General features: G+C 43.0%; 1 protein-coding gene across 12 annotated transcripts in view; it reads left to right on the top strand.

Moving 5' to 3' along the window:
- Window positions 1–21,749, top strand: part of RIMBP2 (RIMS binding protein 2) — a 212,782-nt gene that overhangs the window by 182,627 nt on the left and 8,406 nt on the right. For 5 of the 12 annotated variants that reach the window (XM_019538956.1, XM_019538951.1, XM_019538950.1 and 2 more), the window contains 8 exons: window positions 1,615–1,773; window positions 4,594–5,325; window positions 7,020–7,137; window positions 12,059–12,211; window positions 15,209–15,393; window positions 16,770–16,938; window positions 19,627–19,692; window positions 21,118–21,221. In XM_019538956.1, the coding sequence (XP_019394501.1) occupies window positions 1,615–1,773; window positions 4,594–5,325; window positions 7,020–7,137; window positions 12,059–12,211; window positions 15,209–15,393; window positions 16,770–16,938; window positions 19,627–19,692; window positions 21,118–21,221 (1,686 nt within the window). The remainder of the gene's footprint in view (window positions 1–1,614; window positions 1,774–4,593; window positions 5,326–7,019; window positions 7,138–12,058; window positions 12,212–15,208; window positions 15,394–16,769; window positions 16,939–19,626; window positions 19,693–21,117; window positions 21,222–21,749) is intronic. The other 7 variants (XM_019538959.1, XM_019538964.1, XM_019538960.1 and 4 more) reach the window with 5 other exon arrangements.

Genomic DNA, 21,749 nt, shown 5'->3' with positions numbered 1-21,749 from the left:
AAAGGCATCCAGTTCCTCCAAGTGACCCTGCACCACCTCAGGGTCCACGCATGGAAGTCTGGTGCCTTGCTGCTGCCTCCCTACACTCCCAGTGAGAGACTTGTCATGCCTCTCACTTAGGAACACTAATCTGCAAGATATCAGTGCATTGGGCCAAATTCTGCTCTGCTAGATCAGAGCAGCCACTTGAGTTGTCGGGATGCGAGAGAGAACTGAAATGGGAAGCAAACCCCCAGTGAAATTGCAGAGACAGAACTGAGAGCAGGATCATAAATGTAAAGCTGCAAAACGTCATATATTTAATGAAAGAAAGTGCCTCAAACTGACAGAAGGCAAATTCTTGCAGTGGTGTTTAGTCTTAAAGTGACGCTAACATAATGCGGCAGAGGGAATCTGACACCATTCCCTTAATAGGAATGAGGGTGGGATCCTATAATTATTAATATTATATAGGGGACCTTTCATCCACTGACTACAAATAGTCTCACTGTGAAAGATCTCATTAACTTCATATTATAAGAGGGGACGTAGGCACTCAGAGAGGGTAGGCCCAGATCCTCAAAAGTTGTTTGGGTGTCAAACTCTCATTGAAATCAATGGAAATTAGACATTCAAATACCTTTGAAGTTCTGGGCCAAAGTGACTTATAAATCTCCATGCTAGCAAAAAAAAGCAATTGAATGTAGCAAAACCAGTCAAATTGAAACACTACCAGTTCATTAAAATGGCCTATTTCCAGCTTGATCTCTGTCTACTTGAAAACACAGGAGAACTTAGTATACTGGAATGACCTCTAGAAGGATGTTAATATTGTATCTGTCTGCTCTTCAGGGCTAGGGACAGAAATTACACATAAACCAGTATAAGTAGTTGGAAACCAGTTCAAATCTGTAACACAACAGAAGTTCAGTGTACATAAACCACTTTCCTAATGGCTGAAACTGGTTTAAGGTAAACCTGGATGGAGGTAGTATCAGACTTAACTTATTTAGGTTAAAATCCCTGATCCCCTCCAGATTCAAGTTAACTCAGTCCCCCAATATCCCAGGATGCTTTGCATCTTCCCCACGAACCCCTCCTCCTCGGCAGGGTGGACAGACTAGCCTTGAGTCAAGCTGTCTGCCCCTGCTGAACAGGGAAGTGTGCTATAGCATCCCCCGGCTTCTGGCTTGGGCCCCTGCAGGCATGTGGCTTCATTTCCAGAATCAAAAGTGAATGTCTGTTCACTTGCTTATTGCTTCAGTCTATGCAGTTTAGACTAACCTGCCAAGATTGAATTGACTCAGCCTCAGATTTTTTGACGGTCTGTACTTAGGCCAGATGTTAAAATAGAATAACAGTTTTGAACCCCAGCAGCTAGTGATGTTGTATACTACGACAGAGGTCCTGGTTGGATCACCTGCAGGGACTGAATCCAGGACTTCTGAACCTTGTATACAATGGGCTAGCTACTGGAGGCGACAGGAAGTTACACCGTGTTAGTTAGTAAGGATTACATACAGCATTGCTATGATATTCAAGCTACTGGTAGCTGTCTTGCCTCTCTTTTATGAATGCACAATGATTTCAGATGTTAAAACCTGGAACTTTCTTGTTTTCCATCCTGCCAAATAGCCTCACTACTGTCATGGAGAAGAGTACCACACTGAAAGCAGCAGAGGCTCCGACTTGTCTGATATCATGGAGGAGGACGAGGAAGAGCTTTACTCAGAGATGCAGCTGGAGGATGGTGGAAGACGGAGAGTTAGTGTAACATCCCATAATGCACTCAAGGTAAGGAGGGCTTAATCTCCAGTGAAGAATATGCAAATTTGCTTTTCTTCCTTCAGTGGATTATAGTTTTTTAAGTCCACTATGGCTATTGCAGGCCTAGTGGCCTACAGACTAGCAGGGTACTGCAGCTGGGATGAACGCTGTTCATCGTATCTTGGCCACCTTACACCTGACAGTTCTCTTCTGTTTCACAGACTTGGAGACTGAGCTTTTGGTTGTAGCTGTGTTGGTCTAAGGACGTAGGCAGGCAAGGTTCTTTGGGTAGATGTGATCTCTTTTATTAGATCAGTTGAGTACTTGGGAACAAGTTCTTAGCTAGCTTTCGGGGGCAGTCGCCCTTCATTGGGCATAGGGAGTCCCTGTTGGTCTGAGACACCAAGGAATTTGAGTCTCAGACCAACAGAGACTGAGCTTGAAATCTTGCTAAGAATTTTTCCAACTCCTCAGTTGGTCTAATAAAAGATATCACATCTACCCAAAGAATCTTGCCGGCCTACATACTTGGAAGCGCGCTATAGGTTGCTATGTACTTGTGCGTTTTGCCCCATGTTTGAGAACCTTCCTCTGATGCTGTACTACAGTATATTGGAAACAGCTCAGATCAGGAGAAGTTTCCTGATTGTGTGTATGCGTAAGCAGCACACATGAGTACGCATATGCAATAAAATGCCAGAGTTTTAACATCTGGGGTTATCTTTTTCTGATTTTTTTGTCGGGGGATTTCTTAGGGACACGGAGCCCAAAGACTGTGGGAAGTGTTATTAAGTGCAGTTTGGATAAAGCCTATTATCATGATATCAGGAGTTTCCAGTTTCGGTGGAGCCAGAGAACAGATGTGTATCAGGAACAGTGCTCCAACCCTGCATAGGAACATTTATCTTAAAAGACAGTTTACTTTGCAAATGCTGAACTTTCCCAACATAGAATTGATGTTTTCTATAGTCTCTCTGTGTGTGTATGAATGTGTGTGGATGTGTGTGCGCATGCGCACATGTGTTTGCACATGTGCGTGTGCACTTGCATGTGTGAGTACATATATTGTAACTTCCTTTTATGCATATAACAATTACTATGCTAAATTGTTTTTTTTTTTCTTTTTAGTCCCCTTTTGCCCCTTAAAGTTTTAGGATTTAAATGATAAAGAAACCTACTGGTAGTTTTTCATATCGTAATTATGTCACACGCCATAACGAGCATGCCATCTCCTTTTTTCAAAGCGAATACAAAGAGGTGTCTTAATCTTTACTGTAACTGCTTCTATATAAAGACTTGCAGTTTTTATGCCATCAATAAAGAGACTGTCGATTACATTTTTAGATGAAACCTTTTATTTCCATGTTTAAGATTCTGATAAAAACTTGAAAATTAAATTTCGCTGCCTTCCGTCCCTTTCCACGTGGCAAATGCTGGATTACCCCTATACCTTTCTGAACCGTTATGAATCAGCATCATCTTTACTTCTTTGTTTTACCAGTGGTGTCGGCCTGACACTGAATACGAGGGGCCTGTTCATTAGCTCAGGTGGTAAAGCAGCATCAGTCTGTTTGAAGTCAAGAATTGACTGCTGATAACAGAAGCTAAGGGTCCAGCCCAAGGTGATTCAATTTGTTCTGGTTAGTTGAGTGGCTCTACAGAAGTGCAATCCGTATGCGAGTGCCACACAGAATCAGGGTCCGGGATGTACATATTGAATTTAAAGGATGCTGCCCACTGCTTTTATGTTACATTTTAGATCAGGTTCTGGATCCCAAGTACTTGTCAGTGTCCCTCCATTTTGCTGGATTCAGTTGTGCATTGCAGCTGCTTTAATTAAAAACTTACTTAGCAAATTTTCCATGCTATAATCTTGCAAACGCATATGTCATTTGCATCTGAAAATGAGCCAGCCCATGCACTTTGAGTTGTGATTGAAGATGCTATAGAAAATACTGAATGGCAGCTAAATTAATACATGGCCCCATGCAAAAGGGGAATGCTTTGGATGTCAACATATGAGTTGCTTAACCAGGGAATTGTTAATCCTTCCAAAATAAAAGCTGAATGTGAAGATCAGAGCTGAACAGTTCTGAAATGTGGAGATAGCTACCTATTGTAGATTGATTGATTTTTTTTCTATAAGTAGGGCACATTTTCATAAAGGCTCCAGGACTACCGTACATAATATAAAAATGCATTAAAAATAACCTAAATAGTAGCAAAAAGTCCCTCTAAAAACTTGCTGATCCCTGAAGACAAAGAATATCAAAATTCATCATAGTTCCCTTCCAAGAGACAGCCTGAACAGGGGGCTTTGTAATGGTCTGGGAAGGTAAACCCAGATCAGCCCTTGGTGGACCAAAGAGGAAAGAGAAGTGGGTTGCTTTCCAAGTAAGCTTTTTGTTAAGGAGATAAAGGGCAGTGGCACCAGATCATGCCCAGCTCGAGATAGCTCAGGGAGAACCCTAAGCACTAACGCTATATTCTAACTCGGCTGCCACCATGCCTGACCTTGTATGCAGCTTTTATTGCTTTATTTTGAATGCATGGGTTTATTCTTGTTAGAGCATCACTATATCAGCTGTGTTTGGACTGACCTTCCATGTTATATCTGACGCCAAGCAACTTCTTAATCATGTCTTTATTTTCACAGATTCCCATCAGAGCATGACATCCCCCCTCCCCTCCCCACTAAGTAAACTGCATGCCTTATGTTTTGCCATTGCTCTAGAACTAATTCTGTCTTTATTTTTCTTTCCTCCTCCCTTTTTTCCCCTTCCCATTTTATTTTTTATCACACACTATTTGTTCCCTGCCTGTTTTTTAACATCACATAATCTTAAGGAGTGCTATAAGAATAAGACCACTGAAGCCGCTTTTTTGGAACAGCCTGACTTTTCACAGCAGATACATCACAGTAAAAAGCTTTTCAGTATCCCAGAAGTAGCCGAAGAGGATGGTGACTATTCTGAACTGTTACACAAGCAGGGCTTAGGTGCACCCTATAAAACGAAACCCACACTAGCTAGAGACACTAAGCCCCCTAGGCCCTACAATCAAGACCAACAGCACAACTTCTGGTATCCAGCCAAGCACAGAATTTCAGGCATAGAGGATCTGGCTTCAGAAGAAAAAGGATGCAAATATAGTAGGTCCTTAACAAGAAGCCCAGACAGCGGCCTGGACTGCGGAAGCGAGGAAGAAGAATCTCGTTTTAATTTCAGGAATGCTTATGACTTGATTTCTGCCAACGGTGCACCAAGCTGTTGCGCAGACACCAGTAACTGCTCTTGCAGAAAAACCACGAGGCCATTGCTTGCTCGCAGGAAAACGTTAACCAGGCAATGCAGCATTGAAGAAGACTTTGGCGACTTGGGTCCTTTCACTGTAGAGTCTAGAAGTGAGGAGGCCAAACCCAGTTATGAGAAAAAGTATGAGACTCAGAAATGTGCTAGAACAGATCATTTGTCTAATGAAGATATTCAGGGAGGCTGGAAGACCAACTTAAAAGGGACTGAATCTAGGGCAGCTGTTCCACTTGCAAAGCCATCCCACAGAGACGCAGAAGACTCTCTGGTGTGTGAAATAAAACTTCCTTCTCCCATCTGCTTGCCGAACCAGTCTCGTCTTTCTTTTTCCTTTGTTTTTCTGTTTCTTTCTTTTTTATCTGAGAGTCCATCTTTGGGATCTATCTGCTGGGGTTTTTTGGTTTTTTTCCTTTCCTTGCTTTCCCCATTCATTTTGGTTTATCAATCTGCATTTTGCTTCACAGGCTTCTTTTGTGTTATGCTGAACTCAGTTTAATTTGCTTGACAACAATGATTTTCCCACAGAACAAATTACAATAATGGCTGCTTTTGTTAAAGGACAACTGAATCTAAATTTTAATTAAGGGTTAGCTGAATTATAATTTTCCAAAAGTTTGTCTGTCTTTATCTTAACGTGCCCATCAGAAGATTGCTTTAAAAAATAAAAGTAGGTTTTATTTTTAACTGCGGTAAACACATTTCACTATTCTTTTTTTTTTTTTTTTAAATATGTCGCAAAAAAATCCATTTCTCACGTTTTGGGTTCACTCTCCTCACTCCTAGCAGTTCAGGAATTGCTTCTTTATCTTCAGTTCTTTTCCGTGGGCAAGTACCAAGAAATGTCTTCCCAATGACAGTGACCCTGGTTTTTGGAGTCGCAGGAGTCATCGCGTTTCCATTCTCCACCTTCTTTCTGCACTGTCACTTCTTTTCCCTCCTTTTGAGACCATCTCTTCTTGCCTTTGAAGTTGCAGACTGCATCTCTGAACAGGAAATGCAGGAAAACAGCTTCTTCCACAGGGACAAGCCAATGCCGGGCCAGATCTGATCCCACAAAGGCGTCTCTGTGATCCTGCCAGTTTGCATTTCTGTATAGGAGCCCACAAAAGAGTCTTAGTGGACTTGTGTCCGTAGACCTCCCCGCTTCCCAAAGAAACCAAGCAAGTTCTTTACCCTCTGAGTCTTCAGGAGTCCAAAGGGTGAAAGTCTCACGTCTAAGGTGCCAGTAACATCAGTTGCCACTGCACTTCTAGCAGTTTATCCCAAACTGGTTCTTAACATCCTCTCGTTAAAATGGGTGGCGAGGCTGAATTTAACCCTAACTGTTGCATGAGAGACCCCAGAAAGCATTAAAATATTAGCATGTACTAATTAGAGTAGTATTTCCTGCAAGTTAGCAAAAGCAGGGGGGGAGAGCCAGTTGTGGTGAGATGGAACGTGTCTGCCAATCACTTCTCCGGGGTCTAATGACTTTTTTAAAAGCCTCAACAGCAGGTATCCTTTAGAGAAATGCAGTCAATGTTTTCAAACACACCAGAGGCCGAAGGACACAGGCTTATTCGTTGCTGCGAACCGTACACAACCATCAAGCTAAACGATCAGAGGTGTTGACCTGACCAATCCCATGCAGTGTCCACGAGTGGTCTGACGGGAGAGCGCAAGGTGTCCTGAGCCACGTTAGCCGCAACGACAAAGGCAAAAGAATGTTACCAAAATTATTCTTTTTCTTTTTCTTTTTGTAACGTATGACTGATGTTTACGAAAGTTTGTGCCACGGGGCAAGAAGCCATTTTTCTTTCACAGGTTTAACAGGCACCAGTGTATGACTTTTCAGCTAACCTTTCAGTTAAAAACTAAGTTTAGTTGCCTTTAGAGCTTATGCTTCCGACTGTGATTGACCTTACCTGACCGTATGATGTTCCCAGCCATGTAACCTGCAAACCTGTTGTTTTTGTTTTTTAGCTTTTAGGGAACCCATCATCCCCAGGACGACCTGACAGGGTGGAGCACACGGGGCGAAGGTCATCTCATGGCAGTGCAGTGTCACAAAGGTCTCGACCAATGTTGGTCCCTTCCATTGGTTAGTTGGCCAAATTGGTGCATTTCTGTTCTTTGCAGCTGCAACACTGGGGAACTGGTCCTTAAAATGAACAGAGAAAGATGAAAACAAAACCCCAAACACTTGCCTTCAAGCATGATAAGTCTCAATCCTTCGGAAGAAAGGAACACGGTCAAAACCAAATATGCCTCGGGTTAAATACGTCTAGATTGGAGATTCCTTACGGGTCTGAACCAAAGCTTACTGAAGCCAATAAGCAGTGGCATAGCAAGCACTTTCAGCTCCCAGGGCAGAGGTTTGGTAGGAGGGGATTATGCCAACTAGTGGAGAGTGGGAGGCAGGGAGGGGAGGGGAGTCTTACCAGCCTAGCTCTGCTCACTGTAGCAGAATGAGCTGGGGCTGCTGCATCTGGGGGACAGGCAGCAGGATGGTGGCCCCATTTGCTCCCCTCTCCCTTTAGGTGTAGGCCTGTGCCTCCTGCAGCAAAACCTCAAAGCAGGGTGGGGGGTATCACTTTACCCCCGCTCCATCCCATCCCATCCCAGATACACTACTGGTGCCCAGCTCCCACAGCCAGGCAGTGCAGGGCTGCTCCTGGAGGGAGGGGTCATGCTGACCCCCTAAGTCCATGCCTGGGGCCAGTGCCCTGTTTGCCCCTCCCCCCCCCAGTTATGCTGCTGTCAATAGAGGTCTTGCCATTGACCTCAGTGGGCGTTGGATCAAGACCCAAGCTTCAGTTGACAATTGTGACAATTTAAAACCTACTTAAAAATAAATTAAGATGTGGACATGCTATTAATATGGTAACTAAGATAAATGTATCTACCCACTCATCCATCTGTCCATCTTTTCATTCATCCACAACCATTTTGTATTCACCTTCCATTCTCTTAACTACTTTTTGGAATTCTGCAGGGAAAAGTGAAGTTATTCAATTGAATGACATACATAAGATTCAAGTATGTCCGCTAGATTTGCTTTTTCTAACAGGGCCGCTGTTATTATTCAGTTGGGACCTAAAATGTATGTATATGTATTGCTGTCCACAAGACAAGCCATTCCAAAAAGTACTGCAGACAAGACAATGGAATGAAGATACCGTGCACAAAAACATTTTCACCAGAACTTGTACACATCACAGACTGCTAGTACACAGTCACACTGGAACTCAAGAAACAGCTAGAACAAGAGTGCAAAGAGACTAAAAGCAGAAATAAAATCACATAGTAGAAGTGCCCCCTCACACAGTCTCTATCTTTAAATTGAATGGCACTTTATGATCAGTGGAGGCAGCGAGCCAGTGAACCCAGGATCAATGTTTAGCAATTTAGTCTTGGAGCTTAGTCTGTGAATGAGAATTTCCAACACAGAGAATAACTTCAGAGTCGCTTTACTATCAAGCAATAATATGTTTTTCATTTTATTTTTAAACATGAAATATTTTCCCCTAATTTCTTCCTCCTTCCATGGATTCACAGCAGAATAACCAGCCTGTAACCACATACACATTTTTTAAACATATATCTGTATATATATATAAAAACCCTTTGGTGGTGTACAGCACCCTCTACAGATTTTTAAAGTTAGGAAATCTTTTTCTTGGGAGGAAAACCAATGTCAAGTAGGTACTTTTAGGGTCACACACACACACACACACACCTGTCAACACGTAGAACCATTCTTAGTGTCTGTAATACTTCTTTTTAGGGGGCCTGAGTCTCTCTAAGTTACACTGTTATAAATAAGAAGTAACATCACTAAAGTCAGTGCAACTACACTGGCATTTGAGAAAAGGTTCAGGGGAGAATTGGACCCAGAGACTGTCTTTGCATATAACAGATTGTCACCAGTTATCAGCTAATAGATACACTCAGTCTTGCCTGAGGTGCATTAGACCTGCCCTGACCTTTTCTTTAAGTTGTATTTTTGAACAGTAAGGGGGCATGAGTTGGGTGCTATTCTTTTGCATGTTTGGTTAATGTAAGTTTTACAGTAATAAGTTGGGGAGGAGTTTTAATTAATCCTGTTGATTTTCCTTTAATTCTGATATGACAAGCTATACTGGAGGAACTAATTATATGCAGCAAGGCTCTCCCTCCGTAAACAAGGCTGGAACATGGGAACTTTTCAATAACGACTGCACTATTTAGTAGCTCAAGAATGGCATCTTAGAAACTTGATGAGATGGAATTCATTTCTTACAATCAGTCCAAACTTAAATAGATAATTAAAGAAAAAATAAAATAACGTGTTAGTGTGAGTTAAAGATTACGTTAGTGTATTTTGCACTAAGAAGGCACAAAGAATCTCTTTTGGGGGAGTTCCGTTAGGATTGAATGACAATATTGATAACACACAAGCTGCAGTTGCAGCTGTTTCAGCATCTAATGAAGGGCTTCATGCTGGTCTTCTGTGAAAGAGATGAAAGGCCCTATCCAGTATCATTCTAAACCTGAGGATTAAGTGACGTGGGTATGGTCCAGGATTGCTGATTTCTGGCTCCTTCGATTACCGTATTTTACAGTGTATAGGTCGACACATTGTAGAAGTCGACCCAATATTTCTGTAAAAAAAAGTTAGGGTTTTTGCACGTCCGATCTATAAGTCAGTCCCACCACAGTGTGATGCCTGGGCAAGCTCATGGGAGAGGTGGCATGCTGGCAGGCTCCTGGGAGCTGGGGCAGCACATGGTCCGCTGGCCCGGGAAGGGGCTAGCTTGCCCCAGGAGCAGTACAGAATGTCAGGCAGGAGTTGGGCGGGGGGGAGGAGGGCTAAGGGTGTTGGGCAGGGGCAGCTTCTCTCCCCACCCCCACTCCTGCCCAACACCCTGCACTGCCCCTGGGGCAAGCCAGGCCTTTTCCAGGCAATGCCAGGCATCCTTCTGGCCACAGGTGCCTGATGAAGGCAGAGGTGGAAAGGGGCTCAATCCTGCTTTTGGCGGAGCCTCCCCACCTGCCTGCAGCTGTGGGGGGCAAGCTGCTGCCAGGCCAGGGGGGCCCAGTCCTTCCCCTCTGGCAGCACCCCCACCCCCCGGGGCTGGCTGGGGGGGTGCCAGCAGGCCATGTGCTGTCTGAACTCCCAGAGGGGTCCAGGCAGTGCTGCTTGCAAGGGACGGCGTATAAGTTGAGGTTAAATTTCAAGAGTTAAAAATGTGGCTTCCAAACTCAACTTATACACCATGAAATACGTTAGACTGAAATGTTGAAATAAAAAGCACAGGTTTCTAACTGTGATTGCAGGACTAGAACCAATATGAAGTGACGGGTTAGTAGCTACAGGGTCTGAATAGCCTGGTTTTCTTTCAGCAGAGCATCCAGTAAACATAGCCAGTTAGCTAGCTATTGCAAATTGCTGCAAGTTGCACCAAATGGATGTTGTAATAATAAACCACAACCAGGACACCCTTGGTCGGTCAGGGCAGGCTCACAAAAGAATCACCCCTCCCTTCTGCAGGTTTGTTTCAGGAAAAGTAGAGAGCAGAAAACAGTCAATAAATCTATTGAACAAACGTAAAAAATCCAGCCAAACCATGTCTCGGAGCATGCGCTGACTTGATCACTTGTTCTCACTCAGACAAGCAGGAGATAGAGCCAAAACTCCTACCGACTGCTGAAGGGCCTGAGTGAGGCTCAGGATGGGATTGTCCCCTGAATAAACCTGGTATTATAGCTCTGTTATCAAAAAGGCAGTCATAGAAATAATAAATGGCATAAAGGTAGGCCAACTCTACAGCATTTAAAGAGAGGAAAAAAAAACTCCTGTTGACTTCAGTGATGGTTTTTCCACTCGAGGCCCAAAGAATGTGGCTTTCTGCATTGATCAGTACTGATTTCCTTGCAGAATAACAGTTTCTTGCCTTGGAGACATTTCGGATTTATTCGACATCCCTCAAGTGTCACTGTGTTATTCTTAGCTCAAAAATGTTTCCCCGGGACTTGACTGTTCAGTGTTTACTTCCCCGTTGTAGAAGGCAGGGTAGAGGTGCATCGTATAGACTGAACCGGAGATGCACGAGCTTTCGTGAGCTCATCTCATCAGAAGTGATGAAGTAGTACAGACGCGAGGCAGTAAAACCGTTGCTTACAAAAGTGCGTGCATCTCCAATTCGGTGCTCTACAAGGTACACCTTTATCCTGCCTTTGGCCTGACTTCAGACTAACACAGCTACCTACCTCTCCTCTCTTCCTTCTTGAAGATTAGCTCCAAGTCAGTCAACCTGGTGGTTAATACCCTCTGGCACGAGCTGGGATTTTCAGATATTGAGGTAATTTGTCTGCACGATTTAAACTGACAGGAAGTCCATGAAAGTGCTAAAGCAGGTCCAGGAGGTATAATTATCAGGGAAGAACTCCAAACTTGTGATCTTTTAGGATAAACATTTCCAAAATAACTTTTTTTTGTTGTCCAGAATACCATTAAGCTTAAATTCATTTCAGTCTCTCTTTTAAGTAGATATTTTTCATATTCAATCTCTCTGAAAACAGAAAGTCCCTGCAAGTTGTCACCTTAATCCCATTTTTGAAGCAATTTTTGCCACAGAAAAATGACATTGTATTTGCTTTTAATCTTGCCCAAAGTGGGGCATACTTTTATTCTGGGAGCTCCAATCCTGGACCAGGACCCATTGTGGCAGAGCTGGTACCACTGCAGGTCAGAGTCGGTCTCGGCCTCCAGAAGTCTGGTTTCAGCCTCAGTAATCTGTAGAGATTTTTAAAGCACAGAGGCAAAGCCCGTAAAAAGGAGATGCCCATTTCTGTGTTCCTTTGCTGGAGAAGAATCCCTGGAGGGTGAAATCTAAAACCGAGTAGGCAAGGCCGACACGGTGGTTAGCCATCCTGCTGTATGTGAGTCTGACGAGAAGGAAGGCAAAGGCTGCCTTCAGGAGCCTCCCCTGAGAAGACTGTAAAGTATGTTTAATAGATCATTCCCTTTTTCTCCATAGAAATTACAATGGACAGTAACAGTGAAGGCGGTCGGTCTCGGTCAGGTAGTGAGGGAAATATTTCACCTGTAAAAGAAGAAGCTTATTATCGCAGCATTGGTGGACATAAGACATGGTCTCAGCAGCGTACCATGGCCTCTGACTATAGATACGGTATGCCGAACCTTCTTCATCCTTTATGACAGACGCATTTTAGAGCTGGGTGTTAATGAGTGCCATTTCTGTATGACAACATTGCATGCAATGCAGAATGCAAGGGAAGCTAACTCTTAAGTGCTGTTGGCTCTGCTGCCAGGTAAGTTGGTTCAGCTCAGCTTAGCCGGAAGGGAGGAATAGCCCTTAGTCGTCCACTCTGATAACTATCGTGCAGCTAGCTTTCCGTACTGAGACGAGTCAAAGCACACTGCATTGCATGAACTTCTGTGAAGCTACCCCATTACTCCCCCATGGCTGTTGAACACCAGTTAACGCCTAATGCGTACAGCTGCTGAACACCCACTGATCAAAATGACCCCATAGCAACTTGATTCATAAATACAGAACTAAAGCGTGCCAACGGGATGGCACATCACCAGCAAACTACCCAGACCGGGAAGAAGCACTGCCAAACATTCCTCCTGATTTATTGATTCGACTTGGGGCTGATCCAGAGCCTTTACATTGACTACATGAGACTTTTGATCAGGCCCGTTGTAAATTGAAAATTAAGCGAACTTCTGTATATAATCCCAATTAGTTCTAATTGTCAGGTTCTAATCATCTCACCCCATTTGATAGCGTTTGGCTGTTTGCTGCTTTATCAACATAGAAGCTGCTGCATGATCAACTTAGTAATGGTCACATAAAAGTGGCCTCGGTCAGTTATAAAGCTGGGAAAGTGGCATTAAGTTTTGTGTTTGGCCACTGAATGAAACTAAAGAGAACAAAAGGTTTAAATCGATATGAAGTGCTAAGTGTGAAAGCAAATGGCTCTGAACATAGGGACCCAGATCACCAAGTGACTTCAGCCAGCGTCGTTCCAGTGACTTCAGTGGAGCTACGCCCATTTACACCTACTGTATCAGCAGCATGGACATAAATAAAATCTTTGGCCAGCATACGCATACATGGAAATTGGGCTGGTCACAAGAGATCTGCGGTCTTGTTGGCCAACATGTGCCTACACTGAATTACGCCATCGGTGCAGAATTCCTGTAGGCAAGATGAATTTGGCGCATATACCATGCTTAACGTTAACTCTCACTGACTTAAGCTGGAGCTGGCGGCTAGCCTCAAATGGCAGAATATGACTCATCTCATTAAAAAAGCTAAGTTTGTCAATATTCAGAAGGGAAAAAAAAAGGAAAAAATAAAAATAAAAACAACCATGCCCCACACCGCTGTTCTGTATTTCCAAACTCATCTGATAGCAGGAATAAAAACTGATCGCAACCAAGGGGGAAAATAATCCCCATTGCCTTCTGTCCCATTGCTTTCTATCCCACAGTTTGTCCTTGTCCCATTTCCTTCCTGTGCTTTGTGACGCTACAAGGCTTCCTGGCTGGACATCTCCCTTGCCCTCCTCCACTACCACCCGTTGGCTGCATTTGTTCTGCATTTCTCTGTTCACCCACTTTCTAGTGCTCTGGACCCATGTATCAGTAGCCATTCCCTTGATGCTGTGCCCCTCTTAAATATTTTTTTAAATTAACCTATGGGGGGGAATCTGAATTAGGAGGAGGTAAAGGGGCGGGGGTGAGATTAAAATATAAAAACTTCACACTAAATAATTTTGTTAATGATTTCAATAAAATTAGGTAACCTTTAAATGTGCAAGCTATTATTGTAACGGAAGATATATTGGACATGAAAACATTTAATTCATCAAAATTCTCCCTAAATGCCCATTTAATAATCGTGAATCATCTGGCAAGTCTGTGGTACAGCTGGAGTGCTGATTCAGCGGGGACCTAGGTGTGTGATTGACTCCCAGTGAAATCAGTGAGGCTTAAGCACATGCTTCAAAAGTAAAGGTGTGCTGGGCTAGTGGTTTTGCATACTTGGTTTTGGGTGCCCATTTTGGCACAGCTTGAAGTGGGCTGTCCTTTCAGAAAGTGCTGAGCTCCTGTCCTCTGCAAGTGCTCAAACCTAAAAGCACCTAGAAAGCATTAGCTATTGCTTTTGGCATCTTGGCCTTGGGGGGGACTGAAGCATACAATGAACTGTGCTTCCATGCATTGCTGGGTCTAAATGCACTTTCCAGATCACTTGAAGGTCCTTCTGATGCCTCGCCACACCGTGAACAAAGGCAAATGCATTCCTTTTCCTTTTGTTTTGGTCCTAATTGGTTTGAATTAGGACAGCAGATCCTTTCACCCAAATGGACCAGTATCCTAAATAATCCATACTGTGGTTAAACACAGTTGTATCTACCAAGTTTCAGTGGGCTCCAACACAATGTGTTTGTGCTTGTTCAGAGAAACTGCACGAGGGCCCTAATAACTACAGCCATCTTGAAACAAAAGTTACGGCAAACACAGGCCCAACCCTAGCGGGGATGGATTCAAGGTGTGAACACTTGAAAAATAAGATAAAATATGTTTCCGGCCCAGTTGAGTCCCAGCACAGTTTCTTCTTGCCTGTGTGGACAGAAGAATAACCATGTTTTAAATGGGGAAGGTAAGTACTTAAAACATGGTTCCTCAACATGGCTGGGTGTTTCCCTGTGTCCATGCAGAGAAGCAGCAGCGGCATTAGAGTGGGTTTGGTCCTAAGCATGGTCATTTTTCCAGTGAGGGGACAGCCTGACAAAATTGTCACGATCTTGTCATTACATGCTTCATTACTTGATTGATAGCAACCACTAGAAAACAGACGAGAACGTGCTACTTGCTTAGCTGTGCTATATTCACACACACACGTGAATGTCAGCATGGTGCCAGGGGAGAAAAAAGCTTCCAGACTGAATGCATGCTCTCCTCGTGAGGCCAAATGCGCTAAGAAAAATACAAGTCGCTTATGGAAAACACCCTATAGGAAATCACATTTCAGTTTTAAAAAAGATTTGTCAGAGATAAAGGAACAACCTTGAAACCTAAATTGGAGCAAGTTGGAAAATGACACTCCCTTGAAATGCTGAATTGTTTCTCCTCTATTAACTTGCTCCCACAGATGGTTATGGCAGCCGGGACCATCTTTCTCCAGATATTTATGAAGAATCAGAGACGGATCCTTGCGCAGAGGACATTTCTACTCGAATATTTGTTGCTCTCTTTGACTATGATCCACTGACCATGTCCCCCAATCCTGATGCTGCAGAAGAAGAGCTGCCATTTAAAGAAGGACAGATAATTAAGGTGGGATCTAAAAGCAGAGAAAACAAACAAACAAAAAAGTCTAATTTCACAAGCAGGTCCACTCTTCCTTTGCAGGGTTATTGACTTTTTTCCAAGAGCCACGTGCATTTACATGTCATACAGCCCAGAACTCATGCCTAGTACTTATGGCTTAAAAAAGAATTAGATACGAGGTAAAATTGCTGAGGGTAACTTAGAACGATAGGGCCAAATTCAGTATTAGACTTGGGTATCCTAGTCCAAAATAGTGATCCTGAAAACTTCCAACCGTGGAAGTCCTTCAACTCCATAGGCACCTCACTTTGACTTTTAAGTTGCCCAGGCACTTGGCTCTTCACTTTTGCACTTTTGCTCATAAATGCTCCAACCCAGCGTAAGAGCACCTGTCTTGCCTCTAACCCTAAACAGGGACCAAAGATTAGGCATTTAGCTAACCCGACAACAAAAACAATCCCCTTCTAGATACCTGGCAAGGCTCCAGGGCTAGTTCCAGAGACCATCTTTCAACAGGATCTATGGGTTTAAAAAAGTAAAAAAAAAAAAAAAATACATAAACAACTAATAGTATCTTCTGCCTTTGGACAAGAAAATAGACCAAATCAGTCAGTAGTGTGGTTCTGGAAATATCTTAATATCATTCTTTGGTCTAGTCTGTTTGTTTGTAGCCTCGGAGAACAAAGCCCCGCCTTTAAAAGCTGGTCTACAACTATCCCAACCATGCAGTTGGTCCGATAAAAGATCACCCACGAAAATGTTTGCCCATAGCAGCCCCTGCTATTCGTACTGCATTCATTTTTACGAATGCAAAGACAGAAATATTATGTTCTATCACGCAATACTGAATTCTCAACTATCCTGCAAAAAGTATCTGGTCTGAAGCTTAATTGGCTTGTATTTTAGTATCAGATGTTACTTATTTTAGACGTATCTGTTATCATAAATGAAGCCTCATACTTTTTAAACTGAATTAATTCCACTGATTAACAACAGTGCATGTGTATTTCAAATAGATATGTGTTAGACTTCACACACACCTTTCTCTTGATCAAATGTAAAGTCTGATTAATTTAAAAACAACCGTGTTTTGGTCTGCATCTGCAAGTGCTTATTACTGAGGATAGGACCTACCCTTATAAGCAGTGATACTTATGAATGTATGTGGGGAAAGCTTTTATCATACTTTTTTTTACTAAAAAACCCCCAGATTTCTTCATAACCAACTGAAGCCACAGTTTAGATTAACCTCAAGAAGCCCCCAAAATAGTGCTGTCACTTTATCAGAGTAGCCAAAGATAAACACTGTGATTGAAGAGCCCAGTTCATCCAAGGGCTCAAATATTGCCTGACCATAATCATGATTCGTTAACTACTACTAGGTTTATGGTGATAAAGATGCTGATGGATTCTACCGGGGGGAAACCTGTACAAGAATTGGCCTTATTCCATGTAATATGGTCTCTGAAATCCAAGCAGATGACGAGGAGATGATGGATCAGCTTCTGAAACAAGGGTTTCTTCCTCTGAATACACCCGTTGAGAAAATAGGTAAGGGAAAATACATGTGGCTTCATTGGTTTGGCACTGGTAACTTGGCTGTACCTGCTTTGGCTTTTTTTGTTTTTAAATATATGGCAAACGCATCTAAATCGTACAGCCATCTACTACACTATGGGATACATTCTGTGTCAGTATCTTCATTAAGAAAACGAGAAAAATCAGAATGTTTTAAGCTCTCACTGTCTCGAATGAAGAGTCCTATTTTCACTACCACACACTCTCTCTCCCTCTTCCACTCCTTTCCCCCTTTTCTCTCCCTCCCAAATCTTTGATCCTCTGAAAGATTTCTAGACACAGAACAAGATCCCTCTGCTTTGGAGTATGCAGGGCTGAGATGCTTGATAAATATGTTCGCTGCTGGAAAACATAAAAAGAATCACTTGTTTGTTGTTCTTTTTACTCTTCTACATTTTCCTACTTTACCATAAATTTAAAGGGATGGTGGCAAAGGGTTATGCGTGACATTATCTAGGTTAATGCTATAGATTCAAAAGGTTTTAAAAGATACCAAAATCATCAAACCTTTCAGTTCAATCAGATCCATTTCTGTATAGCACTGAACCACAGATTTAAGATAACTGGTTCGAAACAGAAAGAGATGTTATACATGTCTTTAAAAAAAAACAAACAATATAGTAGTATATAGTATTTTTGCAGGGCAGGGAAAGCAAGCTCAAATTTTAAAATTTCAGTGTTAATAATCAACCAAAGATTGTAAAGGGCTGACATTGGTTCAGTCCTATTTAAAAGTGAACTGTGAACGTGGTTGCTTCAAAATAAACGATCCAAAATTGTTTGGCTGGATTGAAAATGCGCTAACCGTTTTAAAGAAAACAAAGCAATTGCTAACTCTTTAAATCTAAGTTTAACAGCCCTAGTTTGACTGCCAGAGCTAGAGGATTTAAGGCACATAAAGAAACCAAGAGAACAAATCATGGCAAAATGCAAATGTGGATGGCCAGAATTTAGCTTCTTGTGTAAAATTTTAAAGACACCTAAAATAAATAGGAAACACTGGCGGTTCCTAAAAGTGTAAGGACACAGGCAGACGTTTCCAGGACCCGATCTAAGAGCACGTGGCTCACTTTAAGTCGCAGGATCATAGATCAGGTTCCCACTTCTGCACGCATTTGCCGTGCTAGGCGCCGCACCAAAAAAATGATTTAAGTAAGTTGGGGAAGAGGCAGGCAGAATCAGAGGCAGGAGGGGAGATGTGGAGTAGCAGGTCCACGAGAGGGCTGGTGCATTTTGGGGGAGGGTCTTGGTGGGATTGGGGGGGAGTGTTGTCTGTCTGGGATTGAGGGAGTTGGAGGGCTAAAAATAGCTTGGTTAGGGTTGGGGTGATGGGGAGGGTTGGGAAAATCAGCCTGGTGGCTGGGGTGAGGGCTGAGCATTCCTAGCCCCAGGGCTGCGCTCCAAGCATGTACACACATTCGGTTATATGGAGTACGGATTAGCCTGATCTACGTAGTAGATCACCTCCTTAGGTGGACTAATTTAGATCAGGCCAGCCATGTTTGACCATATCTAAACTCCCTGAATGTATTCACAGTTTAGCACTTAGATCGACCTACCTGGGGTAAGGTCGATTTAAGTGTAACATCTGCATGTACCGCACGTGCCAGGTGTATTAGATAGGTGCCAAGTGGGATTTGCAAAAGCACCTTGGTATGTTAGACCCAAGTTACAAGCCTACTTCCCTCGATGGCGCGTTAGTTTCTCTCGTAAATGTCACTGTGTGTTTAGACACCTAAAGCTGCAGCAGATGCACTTGTAAATCTGGCCTTCACTCACTTTTAAATATAGGACTTATACTATGCTTTGAGTCAATCGGCCGCTTCTGATAAAAATTACCCAAAAAGCCATGTTTAACTACTTACCTCAGTAAGATCTGTGGGCCCAGAACACTTGTGAACAGGAGGCAGCTCACTTCAGACTTAGACATCGAATTTAGGCCCCAAGATTTGAAAAATTTGGCTATTCTTGGGGTGTTACCCAGCAAGGTATTTCTGTAAGACCCAATGACCTTTTTTTGGGGGGGGGAGGGGAAGCTTTTGATAATGTTACCCATGGTAGCAGAGAAACCAGGAAGTGTGCACCTCAGACTTTTCATGGGAAAGATAATTTGCGTTAAAATATCCTCCTAATTTATATCCTTAGATATCATTTTTCTCATTCTGAAGTCTTCTAGAAAGGTCTTGTGGCTAGCAACCCCCTAGCAGTTCACCTTTAAATAGTTTTACACTGTCAAAGCAAATGAAATTTCTTCTCTTTCAGATCTGGATAAAAAAAAAATCTAGCTACACTTCAAAGAAAACACACCCAGCACTCTAGAGATCAAGCATTACCAAGAGTTTGGCTTAATTTTAAATTAAATATGGATAATGCTGGAACATCAGAACAGATTCTCAGGCTTGGACCTGTGCTGTCATGTGGCGTGTCGCACGGAGTCTGCCCCTGTGTGTCTGTTGGCAGGACTGGGTCCTAAAATTCCCGGCCCGCCTTACGCTGCGAATCTCTGAGTCTTTAGTCTTAGTGTCAGGCACTTTATGTGCTGGGATCACATTACTATATTTTCTTAATCCTTTGCCCACATTAAATCCTTAAAAATGAAGGACTTTGAATAGCTTCATATCTTTTCCTCTTCTTTTATTTGTATGCATTCCTTTCCTGAAGTCAACTGTGACCGTTTCAAAGAGAGCACACGCTCTGTACACCGCAGATCCAGAAAGTCTAAAAGAGGTCTGTGCTAAGAAACAATAACTTGATTCAAGATGTAAATGAGCTGAAATGCTTTGAGCTGTCTAGATTTACTTTTTATGCCTTTGATCTCCTTTGGAAGCAGAGGGGCCCTTAGTGCTTAAGAATGGGCGTTCTCTCGTCTCCCAGCAAAGGGGGCAATCATTTCTCCAAGGCAGTCATTAAGGATAGGAGTTGGTTCATGCTGCCGGGTGGGGGCTGGGTCCTAAATTTGCAACAATCCATCCTTTCATTTTGGACCTCTCCTTGCTCTTTCTATAAAACACTTTCATTGGTACCTGGGTCTATAGCACTCACCCATGCACTAGGGAAAACGAGCACTCTCTGCTGGCTGAATGCTTCATTACCAGCTAACAGGTGTGTGAAAGCTAGAGCGCATGCTTCACACTTCTCCAAATATGCAGTATCCCTTCCTACCCTTCCTTACCCGAACCTGCAGTTCTCCCGGCCCACCAGGGCGGTAGTCCTGAAGCTGCTCCTAATCCCAGGGTCCAATGTCACACTGCATACTGCCGTTCACTAGCTCATCAGACAGCCCTCAATGCCTGTTGTCAGTCAAACTAACAAGCATGTTTCTCTTGCTACGGCATCATCTGCAAGACTCATGCTGCTCTCATCCAGTTCTAAAATTAAGCCCTTCACCGGCTTCCCTGTAAATGTTTAATGTCAATCAACAAACATTTCACCTGGTTTCTAGAAACTGTAAGTTTTACTTCCACCATCTTCCAAAGAAACTTATAAACTTATTGAAAATTGGAAAATGGGTTTCTGTAGTCACGTAGGGTTGAAGATATTCAAACCCATTTACAGAACTGATTAAAAAAAAAAAACCAAACAAACCAGACCAAAACCCACTTTTGCCATGGGCCAGTTGAGAAAATGTTAATTTCGCAACCTAACACCCTGACGAGAAGGGGAAGTCTAACACCAGGCACAGCAATCCTACTGAATTCAGGCAGGGGGAGAGAGGCAGAGAATACAGTGAGAGTCTGAATGAAGAGAAACAGGGTAAAACTTGTCTAAACGCCTGGTAGCACCTCATTCTTCTAACTGAAACACTCTCTGTGTCAAATGATCAGCGTTTTAGCTTTCTAACCAACCATTGTTGAGAGAATTTAGCATCTTAGGAATAGTAGGATCAGCCCAACAGCTAAGAGGTTAAGAGCTGCTTTGGAAGTGTATTTTATTTTGGAGCCTATGGCTATGTTAAGAGCTTTGATATCCTTTCGGTCTCCCATCCAGTTTGCAAGAGAGAGATTCCAAGTCGCTTGTTACAGGAGTTGAGGAATTAACAATGGGATGGACGCGGGGTGGAGGGGGTGAGGAGGGTGGAGAAGTTGTGCTGTGCTGTTTTTCCAAGTAACTTTGATAGCTTTCCTCCTCTTCTCCTCCTTGTGACTGGAACAGAAAGGAACAGACGGAGTGGCAGGCAACATTCGGTGTCGACAAGGAGGATGGTGGCACTATATGATTATGACCCAAGAGAAAGTTCTCCTAACGTTGATGTAGAGGTATTGATTTAAATCACAAACAAATGCAACTGTTCTGTTTTTGGTGGTTGAGACATGCTCTTGAACATCCCACTCAGGAGTCACACAGGTCTGCTCAGCACATTATCTAATGATTTAGGAATACAGTGAAATCATACTGGTGTATGTAACAGAGCTACCGAAGGAAACAATGTAGAGTTTGAGATGATGGGAATACACATTTGCTAGAGTGAGAGTGGAAATATTTATTCCCTGTCTACCTCGCATGTTTCCTAGAGTATGGATTACTTTTCAGAAGCTTCCCAGCTCGCACTAAAAAACAGGTAGCCTGAAGCACAGCAATTAATTTTGAATGCAGAGGTTACGAGCTTCAAACACCCTCGCGTCCCGAAGGCACCCGTTTTTTCTTGTTTATAGATTTCATAGACATTAGGGCTGGAAGGGACCTCGGGAGGTCATCGAGTCCAGCCCCCTGCCCAAAGGGCAGGAAGTCAGCTGGGGTCATAGGATCCCAGCAAGATAAGCATCCAATTTGTTCTTGAAGGTCTT

Source organism: Crocodylus porosus, unplaced genomic scaffold (genome assembly GCF_001723895.1).
Source record: "Crocodylus porosus isolate Cpor-Errol unplaced genomic scaffold, CroPor_comp1, whole genome shotgun sequence".
Taxonomy (NCBI): Eukaryota; Metazoa; Chordata; order Crocodylia; family Crocodylidae; genus Crocodylus; species Crocodylus porosus.
The sequence above is the reverse complement of the archived record's forward strand: the minus strand, read 5'-3'. Positions and strand labels throughout refer to the sequence as shown.